Source organism: Sinohyriopsis cumingii, chromosome 19 (genome assembly GCF_028554795.1).
Source record: "Sinohyriopsis cumingii isolate HCF-2022 chromosome 19, ASM2855479v2, whole genome shotgun sequence".
Taxonomy (NCBI): domain Eukaryota; kingdom Metazoa; phylum Mollusca; class Bivalvia; order Unionida; family Unionidae; genus Sinohyriopsis; species Sinohyriopsis cumingii.
Genome location: NC_142979.1, coordinates 50,603,732 through 50,626,272, shown reverse-complemented (window position 1 = coordinate 50,626,272; position 22,541 = coordinate 50,603,732). Strand labels below are relative to the sequence as shown.

General features: G+C 35.6%; 1 protein-coding gene across 1 annotated transcript; it reads right to left on the bottom strand.

Moving 5' to 3' along the window:
- Positions 1–219: 219 nt before the first annotated feature.
- Positions 220–14,710, bottom strand: LOC149775690 (chitin-binding domain protein cbd-1-like). The gene is made up of 4 exons (XM_089943995.1): positions 14,492–14,710; positions 9,188–9,338; positions 3,670–3,815; positions 220–896 (listed from the first exon to the last, which is right to left on the bottom strand). The coding sequence occupies exons 1-4, from the start codon at positions 14,550–14,552 to the stop codon at positions 817–819; spliced, it is 438 nt and encodes a 145-aa protein (XP_089800121.1). The 5' UTR covers positions 14,553–14,710; the 3' UTR covers positions 220–816.
- Positions 14,711–22,541: the final 7,831 nt, after the last annotated feature.

Sequence of the window (22,541 nt, the reverse complement as noted above, 5' to 3'; positions counted from 1 at the left end):
AATGATTTTCAGTTTACTTGTAAAGATTTTGGTTATGTTTGCATTCAGATGTGAATATGTGTGTGCCCTGGCAAGTTTGCAGCCGTGTACGGTAACAGAGGCTGCACCCGTGCACCCATGTTTTGATTGTCACTCAATTTCCATTTGCAATCGATACCCATCACTGCCCAATTTCTCCATCTGTTTCAAACATGAATATGATTATAACGAGAACTAATATTGCTACTTATGCAATTTTATTACAATGTTCAATCAACAGTTTGTCCTAAAAATGCGTATCGTTTGTCGTAGTAACAAGTATACGATATTGTATAGGTGACACAGAATAACACATAGCATGGTCATATATGTTCAGTCACTGAATGCACATACGAAAGCTCAGATATCAAATCTAAATGGAAAAGGAAAGTTGTTTAATAAGTGATATCGCCACCGTGGCCACAACAACGGTATCGCAACTGTGGCTACAACAATGGTATCGCCACCGTGGCCGTATCGTTTTTCTCCAACTTACATATTTAAATAATTCGTTTTATAAAATATATATTACATGTTTCTTTCTCTCGCTCTTGAGACTGTGTATCTTTGCCAAGTAAGAAAATATATTAAATTTACTGAAAAAGACAGAGCCCTTCAGTTGGACATTTGATTTTATATTGTTGATTTTTCATATTTTTTGCTTACTCCCCGAAAAATGCAGATTCATAATTAGTGTGTCGGTATATGACAAAAGGATGAACATTAGCAAGCATTTAAATGTATTATGTGAATCTTGCGAAATTCTGATTTTTGTCCCCACTGTTGATCTTGCTAGGACTAAATCGTCTTCGTGCCACACGGAGGTTCCACGTTAAAAGGAAAGTCGCAGACTTGTAGCTTCACATTAAAAACCAGAGCTGTAATAATAAGAAAAACGTTTGAATTCTGAAAGCATTATCACAAAGGCAAATACCACGCATAAAAATATATGAATGGAATACATGTAAACTTCAATAATTACAAAGGATCACCCATAATAAATGAACAAATCGATCGCACGTAAGAAATAACATGACACCGACAATCTGTTAGCCATTTGGTGTTTCGCACTAAGGACTACATGTAAAAGCTACTTGTCGATATATTTACAATATACGTTGAATATATATATATATATATATATATATATATATATATATATATATATATATATATGTGTGTGTGTGTGTGTGTGTGTGTGTGTGCGTGTGCGTGCGTGCGTGCGTGTGTGTGTGTGTCTAATTTATATTATTATGCTCCTAAAATACAAAGTGAAGAATTTAAAATAACTTACATTGGTTAATGAATTCCTAAAAATCCTAAAAGTTCTATCTATTCCAATAGTTCCAAGTATTCCGAATTCGTTTCAAAGGTATTCCGAATGATGACTGTATTGTACTTATGTACCAATACTACAAGAGAATTATTATGTTATAAAGCCAAATGTCTTTAAATGAATGCACGGTAATTCCATGATAGCTATTAATTCGTACAGCCATTAATGCAAACGTCTTTGAATGAATATTACATCACAAAAATTCCAAAGAATGATTATTACATTAAATAAATGAATAAATCCCTTCATGTAACTCTTCCAAGACCAACTGCATTATTAAGAATAAATGACTGTGCATAATAATACAATTATATAGACGGTGACACGCTCTATCGAGAATGGAATACCATTTCTTTTGAACGAACCATATGGTATTTCGAAATACTCATTTCTTTTTTAAATAGCCATTAACTAGTGTAGCAGACCAGGGAAATTCTTTTTCTTTAAAATTCTAACCCTATGCAAAATATGAAACTGTAGAGCGCCACCTTAATACAAATATGAAAATGTATGCAATTATTTTCCTATTTTCATATCATCATGTCTGTCGTTCCTAATAAAACGTACATTAACAAACAACATGCCTGTTGTGTAAGCAATGGCCTAATTGTAGGGAAATTAGAAGTCTTAGAAGACAGGAGTGAAGTCAACTTAAATTTAAAACTGATGCATCAAGTGAATGAAAAATATAGCGAAAATTATAGTTTTTATTCATTTGTAATAAAGATAAGGTAAACAATGATGATAAAATCAGGTTCTCGTTTTTCGTTTACTAGTGTTCGAAGAATAAGCAAACATTTTACCCCTTGACCTTTGATCTACATGAACCTGGTTTGATCCATCCCTGATAAAACTTCAGAATTTATTAGTGATATCTCAGGAATATTTGAGGTAAGTTTCTTGTTCCTGTCTTTCTGAGTAACATCGGTTGCTATTCTAAGAAAATGAGATGTGCATTTTTAAAATAGCTCACTTTTCATGAGGATGGTTGGGTAGGTCACTGGGCTTGTGTTGGACTTTGCTAAAATTGAATATTGTTCTGTGGTGGAAAAAATGAGAATTATTTTAAAGGACTGTTTTGATTATTGTGACTTAAACGTTGCAGCTATACAACCAAATTCAAATCATACCATAATAATACATATGTGGTCTTTATCGGGACTCTCTACAGATATTACGAACTTTGAGAGAGTGACAGATGTAAGAAGTTGCTTGCGTTTGTAACATGTACCATGGAGATAATGTTGGTACTCGTACATGTTACTTTCATGTACTGCGGCTGAAATTTCTTTGGATAGTATACTCATCGAAGTTGTACATGATCTAAGCCCACATCTAATAGTAGTTATTAAAATATGGAAAACGATTTTTTTCCAGACTAGACAAAACCAGCATCAGAAAGTACAATGAATGAATTAAAAAATATAAGAAAGGAAGCATAATTATTGACTCCTTTTTTACAATGTACTTCTGAAGTCCAGAAAGTGAAAATGACCAAGCAGTACTAGCAGTTATTTGATAGATGCACATCTGAAATAAGGCCAAGCTGTATACTCTATAACCCAAACTCTGCAACCTGTAAGGAAAACCTGTGAAATTATTTTTCTTTAAAACATTTAACCTTATGCAAAATACGAAACTGTAGAGTGCCACCTTTCTGGATTCACATTTTGGGTTACATTTTTAAAGCAAAATACTTTCACACATTGTCCTCACAGATTATCCTGGCTTTTTCAAAAGACGGCGTATCGTAGGTATTGCTAAAAGAGCGTTTACTCATCTTTATGTTGGTTTATGATTGATGTGTTGATGTTTGTACTTTGACTATAGAGTATACAGCATGGCCTTAATTCAGATGTACTCCTGTAAAAATAATGTAGCTCCGCTTGGTTATTTTCACTTCTTGGACTTCAAAGGTACGTTGTGAAGAAAAGAGCCATAATGTTTTTAACTTTTTTCATATATATTTTGTAGTTCATTCATTCATTGCACTTTCAGCAGCTGGTATTGTCTAGTTTGGCAAAATTCATTTTCCGAATCTCTCTATCTACTAAAGATGGTGTAATTTAAACTAATTTAGGATGATTTTTAAAGCACATGTGAGCAGCCATTTTGGTTAGTTGTGCGCTTAGATATTGTATAATTTCCACAAGTATAATATCCAAAGAAATTTCAGCCCGAACACATGAAAATATATAGGCATACCAAAATACTCTCCACTGCGCATGATGCAAATGCAGACAACTTCACCTTACACCTGTCAATCTATCAGAAGTATATTCTCTGTGTATAACGACCCCCTTTGCTAGACTCACTTGTTGGACATGGACTGTGACCTTGAAATTGTCCAAAGGAACAGGTGTGAAACCAACGGCACTGACTTTCTAGATCCGGGTACTTGCCGTCGTCACGAAACGAACAATCTCTGAACGTTCCGCACGGAGTGTTCACGTTGATAGGCCTGAAATAGTGCATAGGAAATTCACTGGATGAAAATATGCAAATGCAACCATTAGATCACAGCAATACGGTTTATTTTATACAGTCGATTGAATGATTGGTTCTTTCTAATGAATGCACCTTAAGGAATACTCAGTCGATTGTGTGATCTTTTTTTTTTTAACGGCACTTTCAACACGTTGAATCCGGGACCATTGGATTACGAATCCAAAGCTATACCATCCGAGCTATCCTGGCTCCAGAACTCTCATATGAAAGGAACCGATTTAGTGCTTAATAGTATTAATTATAGTGAGTGTCCATACAAATGACAGTTTATTGAACTTCTGATCAGTTTTTAGCGTAAATAAACTATATATATACATACATATATATATATATATATATATATATATATATATAATCATCACGAAAACACTCTGATATTCATTTAAGAAATAGTTCAGCAATAAGTACAGACTTTACGGCGGTAACAATCAATTGTTATATGAACTTTTCAATGGCATTAAACCCTGATTAAAGAGATAATTATTCTGCTAACGTACAACAATACTTAATGATCAAACATATGAAACAGCTGTCCGCAGATACTGTGCAATGCAGAATTCATAAATCAGAATGAAATAAAACTTAGTGCAGATAATTCTGTCACAGAACAAGACCTCCGGACATGTTGAATAGAGGTCAAATGAATTATGTCGCTGAATATTTATTTGACATCTTGCATACTAAATGTGGACAGGAATATAGCGAAAGTAAGATTGAATATTTGACAGGATTGATTGAATTTTTAACATTACTCATAGATAGGAATTCCCTGCGTAAATGATGCTCATATTTACACTTGCCTTCCTGGGTGAAAAATAAAAAATGTTTTCCTTAATGTACAGAAGAAAGATAGCGCATGTTTATTTTATGCAGTTGAATATCAGTTCTGAATACCCTAAAAAAACTCACATGACTTCTTACTGCAATTTGACAAGTAATCAAGTTGGTGTAATGGATGTCCAATGAGAATTGAAGACATGATCAAATATGAAAATGTATTACCTAGTATATCTGAATAATAATTTGATATATAAGTAAATGTGGGTGAAAGGTGAGAAGTGGAGTTGTCGCAAAGATTCGTCCCTTTGTGACGACGGCAGGGTATTACAGAATAAGAAGAAGAAGAACAACAGTTAAGACCTTATGGACAATGAAATAAAATACATTAAACTCGATCGTGTAACTGGGATGGAGAAAAAAAACCTTCACATTTTCATTATATTTAATTCAATCAATCCAGTAACTACTGAGTTGAAGGTACCGTTACGTTGGAATTAAAAATCTATCCAGACTGGTGCCGTGAAAGATAAACAGACATAAAGTACATAAATATGTCTCAAAAACATGCTTTATTTTTTTAATACACCAGAACATTATCAGGGCACAAAAACACGATTATAGTATAGTCAGCTCAACATATGCAATGGCTGAAAGTAAATTACTTGACAAATATAAAACATATCAAAGTTTCGTATGCTTTTTATTGTAATTTATGAAAGAATCACCGTGCATGAGACAACATAGACTGTTCTGGAGGAACAAAAAAAAAAAAAATTGGACTGGACAAACAGCTTGCTTGAGGGTTTTGCATGTACCTCAGGTAAATTCATAAATGTTACAAACCAATCATTAACAGATATACTGATTCTGTTCCGGTGTTTTAAAGGCGGATTGGTAGGATATCGAAATAGTTTACCACAAAATGAGGTTAAAGAATTTAAAACCTATAATCTTCACTGAAAAAAGAAGAAACGAATTTCGATTTATCCGACATTTCTAAGATTTGCGATGAAAAGATTTTTTGGAAACAAAGTTTGCGATTATGACCACTTGCCCATACTATATAGAGGTCCAGCAACTAACATGTGCAATTTAAAGTTAAAATATACGAAGTTCATCCCACTCTTCCTTCATTATTTTTCAGACTATGATACACACCTGTTCACCATGGAGATGGGGAAAAAACGATCTAAGTAATAAGTAAAATAATCATAGCGAACAAGGACGAAACATATATTTCATCCAGCTATGACTTTATACTTGAATGGACAGAAAAAGTGTTAGAAAACATCCAGGGAGGAAAAGTTTTTAATTTATAGATAGCTTTTGATTCCTGTGTCAATTTAGAACGCAATTAGCCAAGAATGTATATAAAGACAATTTCGTTGAGACAATTCAATATTTTGACGCAATAAAATTGCCACAGAGAAAAATATTGTACCGTAGGTGCATAGACACCTAAATATCTGAGAAGAGACTTCTACCTATATGAATATTTCAACAGATTTGAAGTGTTTAATGAAACAGTTCTGCCACCATAGAAAATGTGTATTCTAGTCTGTGTGGTTTAACCATAATAAATGAATATTACCATCATGTACTCGATGTGATATCACACTTCGATCTTCAATCATTAGTTGACCCTACGACTACAGCATGTAAAAAATACTTTATTGATATTTGACATCTTTGAGGAGTTCATAAAGATTTGCATGAAGCATTACAAAACTGACCCAATACATTATCACACAACTCAAAATGCTAGCTCTGGGTGCCAGTTTTAACAATTCTTATGTTGAACTAGGCAGACTGATAAGTTCTGATGATTGACAGTGGAATCAACATGATCCACATTGTGGTAGAATTTTCATGATCTCACATAGTGGTGGAATTGGTATGATCCCACATAGGCATCTAAAAGTAAATCACGAAAATTATGCAGACGAAGATGGAAAGAGAAAATGTGATAAGACTTCCATTGTGAAAACGTGATAAGACTTCCTATGTGAAAATGTGATAAGACTTCCAGTGTGAAAATTTTGTAGAGACTTCCATTGTAAAAACGGGATTGAGACTTTCAGTGTAGGGTGAGAAGATGAAAAAAGTGGGTTCAGTGCCAAATATCATGTATCCAAAACCAATAACCTCTATGGCTGGGCAATCAGAGAAAACATGCTAGTTACACACTTTAACGTGAGGAACTAATTCAGTAAATATATTCGAATGTATCTGCTCGAAATGTCAGATGCTCGTGACCCAGGGTAATATTTACAGTGGTTTTTGAGATACCAGCACATCTCCATGACCCTTGCTAAAGAGAAATAATTCACACGAAAAACAATTTATCTCCATTGCAAACGAAATTGACAAAGGACTGCACATGTATGAGGCAAACCGTGCATAAGTTATTGTCTGATGTACACGTGTTGAATTCATTCATCTCTTTCACAGTCTTGATTACGTGTGACTTTGTAATGATTCCAGCTGAAACAATTGCTGTTTTATTCAGATTGGTGCAGATGATGTTGATTGCTTTATTACACCTGTCCAGTAAAGTAATTCGGCATTGTGGACTCTACGCTATTTAATTTGCATGCAGATGAGACAGAAATAAATAACCAATGTTGGTCCACTTTATAGCCTAAAATTTAAAGGGCTGACAAAGCAAATTATAAATAATCAATATTGGTCCACTGTATACCCTAACATTTAAAGGGCTGACAAAGCAAATTATAAATATGACGTCAGCAGTGAATATCTAATTTAAAGTGGTTATATTTTTCCATACATTTTAGGAAAGCCCGCCTGCACTTTATGTTGTGTCAATCAAAGGGGCAGTTTGGCTGCAGGGGTGGGCAAGCAAGTATGTCCTTTCATACGGTAAACTTGAGGACAGTAACCTTGGGTTTCATATATCCTTCAACTGGTTTAACTGTTAAAACAAGTAGAGAAAGCAGATGAGCTAGAATATTAAACGATACCAATTTAATTGTAAACTGTTGTCACCTTTATTTAAAAAACCGCATGTGAATATTTGTATGCATGCATTTGTTTTTCATGAATAGTTTTTTTTTTGTTTTTTTTTAAAGCATGAGAGTCCTTTCTGGTTTTCTTCCAATAGAAATATTGGGCTCTCTTTCAATCATTAATAAAGAAAAAGTGGATTCGTGTTTTGATTATTTTGTCTGTAATAATGAGACAGGCAATAAGGTCTGTAGACATTTTTAGACAGTTGAAAAGTGTTTTCCTTTTCATTCATGCATTTGAAAGGAATGTGTGTGTGTGTGTGTGTGTGTGTGTGTGTGTGTGTGTGTGTTTCATTAAGTATTTAGGAATGTGGTTTCGTGGTTTCTTTTTATGTTGTAGTTAAGTGGTCTCGTGTTTATTTTTGTTTTTTTAGATAGTAGTAAAGGGAGTGGTCTCGTCGTTTTGTTATTTTCATTACAGTGGTAAGCTACGTGGTCCCATGTGTGTGTGTGTGTGTGTGTGTGTGTGTGTGTGTGTGTGTGTGTGTGTGTGTGTGATGCTGTTGTTTCAATGCAGTAGTACGGGAAATGTTTTTTCTGCTGTAATAAGATAGGTAGCTTCGTGTTTTTTGTGGGTTTTTTGTTTTTGTTTTTATGCAGTAGTGCTGAAGTGGGCTGTGGCCTAGTCGGAAATGGTCCTTAATATTTGGATTGAATTGTTATCTCGTACTATCATAATTTGCTTCCAGGATGGGAAAGGTTAATGTATAAATCTTGAATCTTTACCTTCTGCGAAAGCAAGATTGTAGGGTGAAAACTTTAAATTAGGAGTATATATATATATATATATATATATATATATATATATATATATATATATATATATATATATATATATATATATATATATATCTTCCTAATGACTAAATTAATCGAGGCTCTTGAGGGCTGCAGATATATCTTAAACAAACTCAAAACGAGGATATTTCATGTATTGTAAAATCACTCTTTCATCACAGCTTTAAGAGTGGCCTTGTATAGTAAGTATTTGTTGAATTGATCGCATAAGGTATGAGTTATGCAGAATATTCATAAAATGCGACTCTAAACGAAAACCAAGAAAAGCAAATATCGAATCGTATTTATCAAGAAGACTGAGACTACAATTAACAGAAGTGTTGACAAATTCCATTTCTCACCATTTGCTTCTCCAGTCAACAATGTAATTTTGTCCTTGAAAATATATTTTTCCTAAGTTATTGTATATGGATTTTTTTTCATAAAAAATAAATGTATCTAAACGATATGAGTCGATGCAGTTTATTTAGGCGAGTATATACATGTACACTATTCCATAATTTCAAAGGCTTAGATGTCGGTTTACGGTGAGAGCAATTATAAGGAAACCTGAAATGCCAGAACAAAAATCCCACTCTTGAATGGGTGACTACACAGCATGTGTTGTCACTTGAGATCGAACAAGAAATGAACAGCCGGTTTATTTTCATTCGTTGTAATCTGTATCATATTTTAAACTGTAGGTTAAGTTAAAGTCGTCAAAATATATATCAGTACTTACTGGTCACATGACTGTGTCTCGAGGTTGGTCACCATTGGATGTTTGCACTCAACAATTGAAGAGGTCCCGTTTTTACACATTACGAAAGATTGGCACCCCGGCTCGTAAACCCCATCTGCTTTACCAGCACAGTTGAAAGAGGAGACGGACGCTGGCAAGAGAGAATATATGTGATGAGATATACAGAACTGACACTTTTTCTCATGAAAAGTAGAACTCTTCACGTGCTCTTCTTCTTCTTCTTTTTCTTTTCTTCTTCTTCTTCTTCTTCTTCTTCAGAGAATATCATCGTAGACAACAGTGAGTCATCGGAACCATTCCCAGTCACCTATGCAGTCAAGCAAGGCTCTGTGTTGGTCCGAACTCTCTTCCGTATGATGTTATCTGCTGTGCTTACAGATGCCCTCTGTGACTAAGACACGGGTGATCTACATGAGAATCCAGACTGATGGTAATCTCTCCAGTCAGAGGAAAATACTGGTAGATATGAAGATACATACAATTACTAATCGTCATCTTTATATAAGTTGCCAAAAGTTTCCTAAATGCCAAATCTTAGTCTGGCATGCAAGGGAGTATGGACCATTTCCCTTCAGCTTGTGACAGCTTCGGTCTCATAATCAATATCTAACGTATAGAGGTAATGCTCCAACCCGTACCAGGAAAGTCTTACGTGGAACCAAACATCATTATATAAGGCCCTACTCTTCAGGCGGTAGATAAGTTCACCTACCTCGGCAGTACATTGTCACATACGAAACCAGCGACACAATTGCTAAGCCATGTGTTCCCTTTGGTAGACTACGTGCAAAAGGTAGGAAACGCAGACACGTCAAACTGCAAACAAAACTGCAAGCCTACAAAAATATTGTGCTGCCGAGCCTTCTGTATGCATGTGAAACCAGAACGGTGTAAAGACACCATGCCAGGAAGCTGCGCCATTTTTGCATGGGCTACTCCAGGAATCCGAGGAAATAAGATAGTAGGACAAAATCCCAGGCATAGAGGTTCTCACTAGGACAAGGATTTTAAGTATCAATAGTCACAGATGTGATGAGCAAGACATTTGAACATAATTCAGACGAGCGACTACACAAGATCTGTAGCGACTACGCGAGCTGAACGAAGGAGAACGAACACAGGGAGGTCAGATATTACGCTTCAAAGACTTCGTCAAGGCATCCTTGAAACACTTCAGCAGTGACTCTGCGTCTTGGGAAGATCTTGTCCCGGATTGTTCCACCTGGCGCATTCTTATCCATATTGGATTATGAACTAAGGTGAATTGTCCACGCCGTACTTAAGCGCGAACATCGTAAATCTCAACACTTCAGCATGTCCTCTATTTATCAAGCAAGCCCAGGCTGCATATCCTGTCCAGCGTGCCATAGACAACAGTTCAGAGCTCAGATTGGCCTGATCAGCTAGCTAATCACGTGCTGATAGAAAACAAACCAGATAGTAATGTCATGTTCGTCTTTGAACTCGAAGGATGAAAACCACCAGCAAAACAACAAATGTGACCATCTCATTCAAACATATCTTGTCACTTTTTCATACTTGGGACCTAACTGTTTGCAGATTGTAATCAAAAATCAAAATAGCGGGACTCGTCTTGAATGCACTTTTCTGAGCTCTAAATACATTTTCAGTATATCAAAAAATAGCTGACACATTAATGCCCGTGGTAACACAAATATCCTCCACTGTGTATCGAGCATCTTCGCCAATAACTTCTTTCACAGAACACAAGGTCAGGTCTCTTACTTAAAAGTTAGCAAACAACCTGTCAAAGATCAGGTAGACCATGGTTTTTCCAAGTTAAAAACTAATGTCCTGAACTCAGATCCAAGGAAACATGTTGTTTCCAAATGACCACTATCTTAAAGAATAATCTACAATCATGGACAAAAATTACAAAGTTACATTGGTAATATGTTGTTTACAGATGACCATTACAATCTATAATAATCATAGACAAAAGGTAAACACTCAGTACAAATATATACTTAACATGTCACCAGTTCTTCTTTACAATATCTTCTCTAAAACCGTCTGACTACCTTGTTCACATTTCACAGAGCATATTGAAATAAAAAAAACCTTTAATGTTTGCATCATGATATCAGTCAACATTATAACAGTTCCGTTGTTTCTAACAATAGACAAAATAATTAAAGCGGTTTCCTTTCTAAAACACGTAAATCAGCTATCACCAAATTTATTAAGAATCAGCAGCGCATCAAAATTTAACATTTTATTTAAAAAAAAAAAAAAAAAAAACAATATCCAATCTGTCATCAAATATAGAAAACAGTTTGTTTTCAAAAGCATCATGATACCAAGGTCTTTCAAACTGATGCAAGTAATGTCTATCAGCCGTCTAAAAGGACACCCGTTACTAAAATAGAAAATACTTTAAAGAATTTCTTCAAATGTGCTGAACAGAATTAAACTAAATTTGAGGGAAAGTACTTTGTTATCAATACCGATCAATTTTGTTCAAACAATGCTATTTTGGCCACCAAACATGGCCGCCCTGATGAAGAACAAAAATCTCTTAAATTAACAGAGCAGAAAAGAACAGAAACATTATTCTGTAGATTAAGCTACTGACCCATAGCATAGTTACAAATTACAAATAACATATTAATCGAGAGCGAAATATTGTTCAGATTTTTATAAGTCGCTCAGATGAATCTGTACAAATTTGAAAAAAAGAACATCCGGGCATCGGTCCTCAAATTTATGCAATAATGCCGATCCACCCTAAAAAATAGCCACCTTTATTAAAACTAGTATCTGTTTTAAAAATATGTGATCACCATCACAGGCACGTACGTCTCTGTTATAATACTCTTTGATCAGCATCACTGCCATCGAGGTCTAGGCACTTAGATCTCTGTTCTAAAACTCAGTGATTACGATGACAGGCACTTAGGGCTAGACATTTAGGTTTCTTGTTAACAACCATTTGAATAAGATTACATGCACTTAGGTATGGACACTTATGTATCTTCTTTTAAAAACTATGTGATCACGATCACATGCACTTAAGTCTATGCATTTAGGTCTCTGTTACAAAACTCATTGATCAAGATCACGAGCATCGAGGTCTAGGCACTTAGATCTCTGTTTTAAAACTTTGTGATCACGATCACACGCCCTTAGGACTAGGCATATAGGTCTCTGTTTTAAAACTATGATCAAGATCACATGCAGTTAGTCTAAGCACTTAGCTTTCTGGTTTTAAACTCTTTCGTCGAGATCACAGGCACTTAGGTCTAGGCAGATAGGTCTCTGTTTTGAAACTCTTTGATCGAGATCACAGACACTTAGGTATAGGCACATAGGTCCCTGTTTTAAAATCATTTAATAAAGACCACAGGCACTTAGGTCTCTGTTTTAAAACTCTTTTGATCGAGATCACAGACACTTAGGTTTAGGTACTTGCGTCTCTGTTTTAAAACCATTTGATAAAGATCACAGGCACTTAGGTTTAGGCACTTTGGTCCCTGTTTTGTTTTAAAACTATGTGATCACGATCACAGGCACTTAGGTCTTGGCACTTAGGTCTCTGTTTTAAAACCATTTGATCAAGATCACAGGCACTTAGGTATGGACATGTATGTATCTGTTTTAAAAACTCTGTGATAACGATTACAGGCACTTAGGACTAGTCATTTAGGTATTTGTTATAAAACTGTGATCAAGATCACATGCAATTAGTCTAGGCACATAGCTCTCTGGTTTGGAACTCTTTGATCGAGATCACAGACATTTACGTATAGGCACTTACGTCTCTGTTTCAAAACTCTTTGATCGAGATCACAGGTACTTAGGTCTAGGCACTTACGTTTCTGTTTTAAAACTCTGAGATCGAGATCACAGGCACTTAAGTCTAGGCACTTATGTCTCATTTTAAATATCTTCGATCGAGATCACAGGCACTTAGGTATATGCACTTAGGTCTCTGTTTTAAAGCTCTTTGATCGAGATCACGGGCACTAAAGTCTAGGCACTTATGTTTCTTTTTTAAATCTCTTTGATCGAGATCATAGGCACTTAGGTCTAGGCACTTACGTATCTGTTTTAAAACTCTTTGATCGAGATTACAGGCACGTAAGTCTAGGCACTTACGTTTCTGTTTTAAAACTCTTTGATCGAGATCACAGGCACTTACGTCTAGACACTTAGGTCTCAGTTTAAATATCTTCGATCGAGAGCACAAGCACTTAAGTCTAGGCACTTACGTCTCTGTTTTAAAACTCTTTGATCGAGATCACAGGCACTTAAGTCTAGGTACTTACGTCTCTGTTTCAACTCTCTTTGATCGAGATCACAGACACTTAGGTATAGGCACTTAGGTCTCTGTTTTAAATCTCTTTGATCGAGATCACAGACACTTATATATAGGCACTTAGGTCTCTGTTTCAAATCTCTTTGATCGAGATCACAGACACTTATGTATAGGCACTTAGTCTCTGTTTCAAATCTCTTTGATCGAGATCACAGACACTTAGGTATAGGTACTTACGTCTCTGTTTTAAAACTCTTTGATCGAGATCACAGACACTTAAGTCTAGGCACTTACGTCTCTGTTTCAAATCTCTTTGATCGAGATCACAGACACTTAGGTATAGGCACTTACGTCTCTGTTTTAAAACCATTTGATCGAGATCACAGACACTTAGGTATAGGCACTTAAGTCTCTGTTTTAAAAGCATTTGATAAAAATCACAGGCACTTAGATTTAGGCACTTAGGTCTCTGTTTTAAAACTCTTTGATCGAGATCGCAGACATTTATGTCTGGTACTTAGATCTGTTTTAAAAATCTTTGATCGAGATCTCAGGCACTTAGGTCTAGGCACTTAGGTGTCTGATTTAAATCTCTTTGATCGAGATCACGGGCACTTAGATCTCTGCAAGAATGGACGAAATGCACCATATAGCCTTTAGTCTGTTTAAACGTTAATTTGCTACAGAGCAGTTTAGACGACTCCAAAGAATATAATACGTCTTTAATCAAATTTGATGATCGATATTTAGATCTTTCCACCAAGATTACCAGGCCAAGTTTTGTTACATCAGACCTTTGAGACAGTTACGATAAATCATGATAGATGAGTAAGCTATCTCATGTTGTTATTATTATTATTATTATTATTATTATTATTATTACTACTACTACTACTACTATTATTATTATTATTATTATTATTATTATTATTATTATTATTATTATTATCACTACTACTACTAGTATTCAGTAGGTGTTATGGACTAATTCCTGTTTAACTTACCGGCTGACGAGAGTGCCACATACGCTAGGGAGGCGCAAACAAGCTCAAGTAGACACGCCATGCTGTACAGCTGTACTGGATAATTTGCTACTTCACATTAAGTATCGGAGTCTTATATCTGGTGTTTGGTGGGTGGTTCTGTACTTAGGGCATATTTGTCAAACTTGGATTAGCAAATTTCACTTCACATGCCATACGCTTGTAACTTCTCTCTACTAGCACTGTGTTTTAATTCGAGTTTATTTATTCCGCATCTTTTGATGTAACTATTACGGAAAAATATAAATGAAGTTGCACTAGGAAGTCAAAGTCTTCTACAACATGAAGTAATATGAATCAGAAATGCGTCATCGTTCCTCCATGGGCGTAAAACTGCTTTTTTTTCGTTTCTTTGAGTTGATGTTTGTAACAGTTACTTGCCAACGTCGAAATCTTTGATAATTGATTTCTAACTAAATTTCTCTTTTACTATATTGGACTAAGTGTGATTAGTTGCTAATGGTTTAGATTGGTATGTTTACTCCTGCTTTCGTTTTAGGTATTCATCAAGGAGTATATTCAGCTAGATGTTTCGGGAGTTGACTGATAGCATCGTAATGCAGACATCACAACGGCTTAAATGTAGTTTGGGACGACTTGGACAGTCCATGTTAGAAAGGGTCGAGGTTCTATGACCCACTACGCGAATTTAATATTACATTATCGGGTGATATGTCCACCTATATAAATTAAGATCACGGATAAAGATTAAGACAGTATGACACACAATTAGAATTATATATTACTAACGACACCATGGTCCCCTATGGGCATTTAACATTACTTTCTGGCATCTCTGGCGGATATGGAAATTTAACATTGCGGACAATTTTGGATGGTATAGCCCTCTATCGGAATTTAACATTAGTCTTGGATAGCCCCATATGGGAATTTAACATTACGTTAGAAACACGATGGAAGTTTAACACTGCATATGTCGCTATAGCCTCCTACTGGAATTTCATTTTAACAGAAGGGACAGACAGAAATGTATACGTCTAGTGACAGGCGAGAACAATACTGAAAATCTCTATTTTTGTGTTGTCAGCTCATTGTACTTTTGAGGACTTTGGGTGCATAATTTTAAACATTATTATAAATTTAACGTGTGATTTGTGATTTGGATTTTATACGTAGGTTTAACAATGTTTCAGTCCCACTCAGTCACATTATCCTGACACCAGGCCGACCAGTCCTAACACTAACATCTTAGTGCTGATCGCTAGCGAGGTAGCTGTTAGTACCATTTTGATAAGTCTTTGGTATTACTCGGCCGGGGTTCGAACCTGGCGACCTCCCGTATCCGAGGCGGACGCTATAACCACTAGGCCACCGGAGCGGTAACTAAATTTAACGTAATGTGTTTGATGATTAAGAATTATTGTCTCACAGAAAGTGTGTGTGTGTGTGAGAGAGAGAGAGAGAGAGACAGAGACAGAGACAGAGAAAGAGAGTGTATTAAAGAGCTTGAAATAAGGATTTTTTTCCACTAACCCAGAGAATCATCATAACAACATTTTTACTGATCCTGTTTTATTGATCCTGTCAATATTTCACTTATCTTGCATAAATCAAACTGAAGTCAGTTTGTTTGTGCTTCGACAATGAGTCTTAAATGTGAAAATAAAACATTGAATTATTATGTTAATGGCAGCTAAATGGAGGAGCCCTAAACACATTCTCGCCGAATCAATTAGCTTTTTATGGAATTATTTCCATGCAACGAAAACTGGTACATCTGCGAGTCCAAGATTAAGTCCTTTATCCATGACAAACTTGATCGACCGCATGCAGAGATTTTCGACGTACAGTGTGCCCACGGACTGCCATCCAAAGACAATAAGCCTGGTCACCCATATCTGTCAAATCCAACAGCTCTAAGGGCAATAAAACCGTACTGCAAAAAAGCCCGTGAACCACTTTGGAGAGGTTCGTCTCAACGGGTATCTGAGGACTTTTCACTGACAGTACGAGCTATCAAGAAGATATTATTTCCATATTTAAATGAAGCTAAATAATGGAACCGTTTTGCATTTTTTGAAATATGACAAGATAATGATTGATGATTTAATTTATAAGCATCACGAGGATATGTTTGACCTGATATATGATGGTAAACAAAGTGCACGTGCTCTTAAACCTGGCAGAGGGCAAGTGTAGGGCCGTGGGTGTGGTAATGATGTCATTAGTCGCCCATTTCGCTCACGAGACACACATTAAGCTTCCTTTGGAAGATGCGACGAGTAGCGTGGTAGTCGACCGTGCAAAGGGATTAAAATTCATAGGACGTCGGCTAAGGTCTACCTGAGGCAGACAAGGAAACCTCTGATGTACCATGTCCATTACGGTTTAAGTGCCTTTCTTGGTCATTATATCATGTATTTTGACCAAATGAATTCCGATCAGCACAGCACAATCTATACCTAAAATGAATTCTAACTAATAGGAGTACATAGACTACATTTTTGTCATTATAAACAGGTATAAATAGCCGACAAATTTTTCTTTTATGTGCAGAGATATTGACACATTTGATTCGGAACAAACCAAATATAAAGGAATTAAAATCAACAAAAGTAGAATATTCGGTTCAGAGTATGCTGATGACATCGCTCTCACCTTGGATGGCTCAGTGAAGTTCCTCAAGTCAGCTCTAAATCTTATCTACAAATATTCTAAATTTTCATTGCTCAGGATAAATATTGAAGAAAAAAACCTAAGTTGATATGGTCCAGCTGAATTACGAAAGCGAAATTAGTGAAGTTAAATCTGTACTTTTACAGTGGTCAAAAATATGACTTAACACACTTGGAAAAATTGTAGTTGCGAAAAGCTTGGCCCTATCTAAGATTACTCACCTATTTCTAAGCTTACCGAACCCACCTGAAACCAAACTTCAAGAGTCAGATTCACTTTTCCATAATTTTATATGGGGTGGTGGAAACGATAAAATTATAAGGAAAGTCTTATGTCAAGAGTATTTTGAAGGAGGTTTGAAAATGTTAGATATAAACATGTTTGTACATTCTTTGAAACTTACTTAAGTGTGAAGATTCGTCACTTCTAAATCTAAATAGAAAGAGTTTTTAACAACTTCCATGCTAAATATAGACATGGTTTCACTTTTGGCGTATAATTTTATAATAAAAGTGAGAAATACTTGGAATGCATCCTGGTCTGATGTATTTGAAGCATATATTGAATTACATAATAAATTTAGTGTAGAGAAATCGAATGATTTTCTAAGTACTCCAATATGGATGAATCTTATTATTAAAGTTAGAAATTCTAGTGTTATGTACATGCACTGGGTGAAAAAGAGAATTCTGTGTGTAAACGATTTAGTCAATTAATACGATTAATTGATGATTTTTTAAAATAAATTTGGAATTCATTTTCTCTCTATAAAGTAGGCAATATTAAATTCTGTATGGGACTTAGAATATACTAGTTTGTACTAGTGCTAACGGTTATTCCCTGTAAAGTAATTTGCTCTTATAATTACTTGTCGTCAGGTAGCCGGTGCGATAGTTCCACGACCCACAGCTACTACTGTACAGAGAATAATAATAATAATAATAATAATAATAATGAATATGTATAAATAGTCATTCATCTGTTTCTTTCACAAGCACTTTTTTAATTTCAAAATCTCAGCAACCAAAAATTTAAAATAAAGTAAAAATAGATTCCGATTTTGCTTTGTATTAATTTAATTAGCATAAAAATCTCACATCGTAGTTAATTACTCATAATATCAGTAACCACTATGGTTTGAATAGATGTACACAATAATTTGAAGACATCTCTGCATGTGCACTCGTGTACAGCATACGGATTGTGTCAAAATTGTTTTGATATGTTTTAGATATTTCCTTTTGGGGGGAGGATATCATTTTACATGACTGGATCCAACCTCTCGTCATCAGGTTGTCTTGTCTTCCCACTGGAACTTCTAGCACACATGGAGCCACTATTCGCCACCGTGAGCTACGGGCAGTGGCGCCGGGTGCTCCTACAGCCCCACCCCCCAAGGAATGGTAGGTATTGTTTCCTTCTTCATCAGGTGTCTGTTGATATTTCGACCTCCACTATCTCACGGTAGATTGTCAGTACCGTCAAAGAGCATATCAATTCCTTACTATAGAGATTTTTCTTTTTATGAAACTAAAAGACCATAAAGTTCGAGTCGTTGTTGCCACATGGCATATTAAGATTATTCTCTCTTGGATGACGTCATGAAGGCATCATTTTGGTGATCACATACTTCCTTATTCTCCTTTCACCTCCGATCTTTGATACAACAGGTTATGATACCCAAGAGGGACGGGAAATGCAAATGTACAAATATAACTCTAGTTACAGTGTATGACACACTCGTATGTAATCATAAAATATAGATACACACATACATAGATACATTGGAATATGGAACTGGCTTTTTTAAGTATACTATGCCGCTATTACACCATTATTAGTAGTACTGTTTAACTGGGGTTTTTTAATACTGGTACTTGTGGAGAAGGTATTGTATGGTCATTACATTAAAAGTTTTTTTTTTTAGCTAATGCTAATAATTTTAGGGGAATATATTTTATTGATGTTATGTGTAAAAGTTTTACTAATTGTAGCTACATATTAACTGTCGCCATGATTATATTTTTGGCGAATACTGGTTCAGATACTGGTTTTTACGGTATGAAGAAAACGCAGAGTTGACGATATCATGCGAAAACAAGCTATAAGTAAGTCATATCAGCAATCAGTCAAGCAATATTTCTCCCATGAGCACATTGTCCAATTGTTTTCTTGGAGGGGATAGCGGTACATTGGTTACGTAGGTTGGATAAGATTATATTGGTCACTTAAACAAATAAATACATAGACGTCTTTAATTTGTATCGCTTCAAAAATCGAGTTTTTAGTGGGATATTTAGTTGTATAATAATAAATGTGTGTGTGTGTAAAAATTTATAAAGTATTCTCTGTTAAAGCTTTAGGGACGTTTCGGGAAAAACAACAATGAGAGTGAAACCCTTAAAATTGAGAGAGAGAGAGAGAGAGAGAGAGAGAGAGAGAGAGAGAGAGAGAATATGTACATAAATTGTGCATGGTTTAAATTTTATTTTTAATTGTAAGAACAAAAGATACCCAATAAACTTAATGTCTGATTTCATACAATAGACGCATTTGAAACTTTGTCATTCATCATTTAATTCCCACTATCTCGACAATATTTTTTGACAGCTTTGTCCAAACATTACAGCAAAGAGGGTCTCTAAGCTGCACTTTCAGATGTAAAATGTAAAGGCATTTCAATACAAAACGCTGCTAAAGAACACAAAAATGAGAGTACCCGTAAAACCACCAGGACCATCTTCACAGTTGACATCTGAAGATGTAGAAGCCTTTCTTCAATAGATAAAACATGTCATGTCAAGGTTTCCTTATGACACATATAATGTATAAATATGTCAAGAAAAGGTTGCCCTATGACATGTACAATATGTAAAGACAAGGTTGCCCTATGACATGTACAATATGTAAAGACAAGGTTGCCCTATGACATGTACAATATGTCAAGAAAAGGTTGCCCTATGACATGTACAATATGTCAAGAAAAGGTTGCCCCATTGCATGTAGAATAGTTGTCACGAAAAGGTTTTTACCATGACGCGTGAAATGATTCGTCATTTCATATACTCAGTAGTCAGACGACATGGTAGAGTGGCCCAAGTAACACATTGTTGAGATATCGTAGTGCACGACACCCAGAAATTTCACAGAGGGATCCACAGAAACAAGAAAGAAGTCGACACAGGATGGGATAATGTCATATCATGGACGAGTACTTGAACTGATTGCAGATACTCTCAATCCTCTGGGTGAAGGATATCATTTCTAAACATGAACGTATTTTAGTTATGATGAGACAGACTGGAGGGGAAAGGAGGACAGTCTCCAGAGTGTATTTGATGTTAAAGAAGAAACTTCCTCGCAGCACGCCATCACGAGTATAAAACACATTACCTCACATCTGCGCATATCAGGTGACGGACGACTGATTCCAACATTTTTATTTTTTGGATCTTCTCTTCCGCATGGCGTTTACAAATATGGTTTGCCTGAAAGTTGTTTGCATGGAACATCGGAAAGCGAGTACATAAACACAGATTTGATTAAACATGACTTTGAAAAGATTTTCGTTCTAAATTGTGGCAGATCCCGTCCACTTCTTGTAATACTTAAAAATCATGACATCCACGTTGGCCTCAATGTATTTAAACTTGCAAGAGCAAATGAAATTGAGCTTCTAGAGCTGCCCCCATACTAAAGACATTTTGCAGCCAGTAGATGTTACCATATTTTGGTAAAATCCACGTTTTCAAAACTTGTAGTTAATCTTGTCTATGCCAATAAATCTCAAAGTACTGGTAAATTAAAATTTCCAGTAATTATATGCTATCGACCAGTTCTGGTCACCAGCACACGTGAAAGACGCATTCAGAAAGACTAGCATGATTCACTTCAGCTATGATGCTGTCGACATATCTCAACTAATGAATAGCCATAAACTGACAGAAAAAAGCAGAAAAGAAGCAATACAGAAGCACAGTGCTATCTCAGTCTATATCTGCAGCCATTACGCAAACCGCAGCCATTACGCAAACATGTACACCCTGTAAACTTGGTGGGAGCTATCTTAGAGGAAATCCATTGGAGCTTGAAGGGTTTATAAGAACACTTGGTGGGAGCTATCTTAGAGGAAATCCATTGGAGCTTGAAGGGTTTATAAGAAAACTGCGCTGATATATTATGTCTTTTTCCAGCCAAGCCACAAGAAGAAGAACAGGTACTGGATCAGGGTGATAACATGTTGAATGAAATTGGGACGTATATGAACATGAGAGAAGGAAGAAAGAAGATGTGGAGATGAGGAAAGAAGAAAAGAAGGAGAAAAAGAAGAGGATGTAATTAAGAAAAAACTGATCGACTGGAAGAAAGGAAGAAGCATGAATGTGAGCAGCTGGAAACATTGATGATAGCAAAACAACAGACATAAGTCACATGCAATATACTTTTAGAGTTTGTCGATGTGCTGAGACACAATCGAAGCATCCAAATACCATCAAAGATGCGAGCACCAATGTTATCTGTATTCAATGTAATGTATGTAAAGACTGGTTCCGTTAACGGAATAAGCTGATGACGACGGCTTTACACTTCTGTGCTTTGCTTGCTAGGAATAAATTGGAATGCTTTGGATTTTATCCAATACAGTACCCTCACTTAAAAGACTTGTTAACTTTGGGAATTATATTTTGCCGGTTGGTATTTTTTTTAATACCGAGTATATACGAATAATTGAATATAATTTGTGAATAACATATTGCTTTAAATCTGTGAAGATAGTTTTGAAAGCTAATGTCAAGATAAACAACGGATTATATTGTGGAAGTGTAGTGTCTCAAAGAGATCGATGAGAAATTTGTGACAATTTTAAATCCAATGTACTCTAATTTGCAACCATGGGTTAACTCAAAAGAAGGCTTAACCAAATACTTTGATTGTACGTGTGGACTAGACAAGGTTGTGTTTTGAGTCCGCTATTATTTTCTTTATTTTATTAACGATTGGATTCGGTTCTGGGAGAAAGTTGTGGTCGAAGTATTTTTATTTCAGAAAATGTCCTGATCTTTTAGCACTCATTTTTGCTGATGATGTAGTTAATTGCGCCGATGCAGCGATAATTGTGCCGATACAGCGATAATTGTGCCGATATCATTCCAACAACAGATACGGATAATATAACGCTTCTGTAATACCACTTGAATGGTGATTAATTTGGATTAAGACAAATAGAACTGTGTTTTGTAACAGAGGACGTGTAAGACATTATGGAATGTATTTTTAATGAGGCACAATTTGGCACATTTTCATTGACAAATCTATGTGTCTTGTGTTTCCACTCAAATGATCCCTGGCAAAGTCTAAAGGTACATTATTAGTA

What these genes read in the sequence shown, in the direction of transcription:
- LOC149775690 (XM_089943995.1), bottom strand. Translation starts at nt 14,552, where the DNA reads ATGGCGTGTCTACTTGAGCTTGTTTGCGCCTCCCTAGCGTATGTGGCA. An exon ending in TGTGGCACTCTCGTCAGCCG is followed by an intron (nt 9,339 to 14,491) that starts GTAAGTTAAACA and finishes CTCTCTTGCCAG; the next exon opens with CGTCCGTCTCCTCTTTCAAC. An exon ending in TCACAGTCCATGTCCAACAA is followed by an intron (nt 897 to 3,669) that starts GTGAGTCTAGCA and finishes TTATTATTACAG; the next exon opens with CTCTGGTTTTTAATGTGAAG.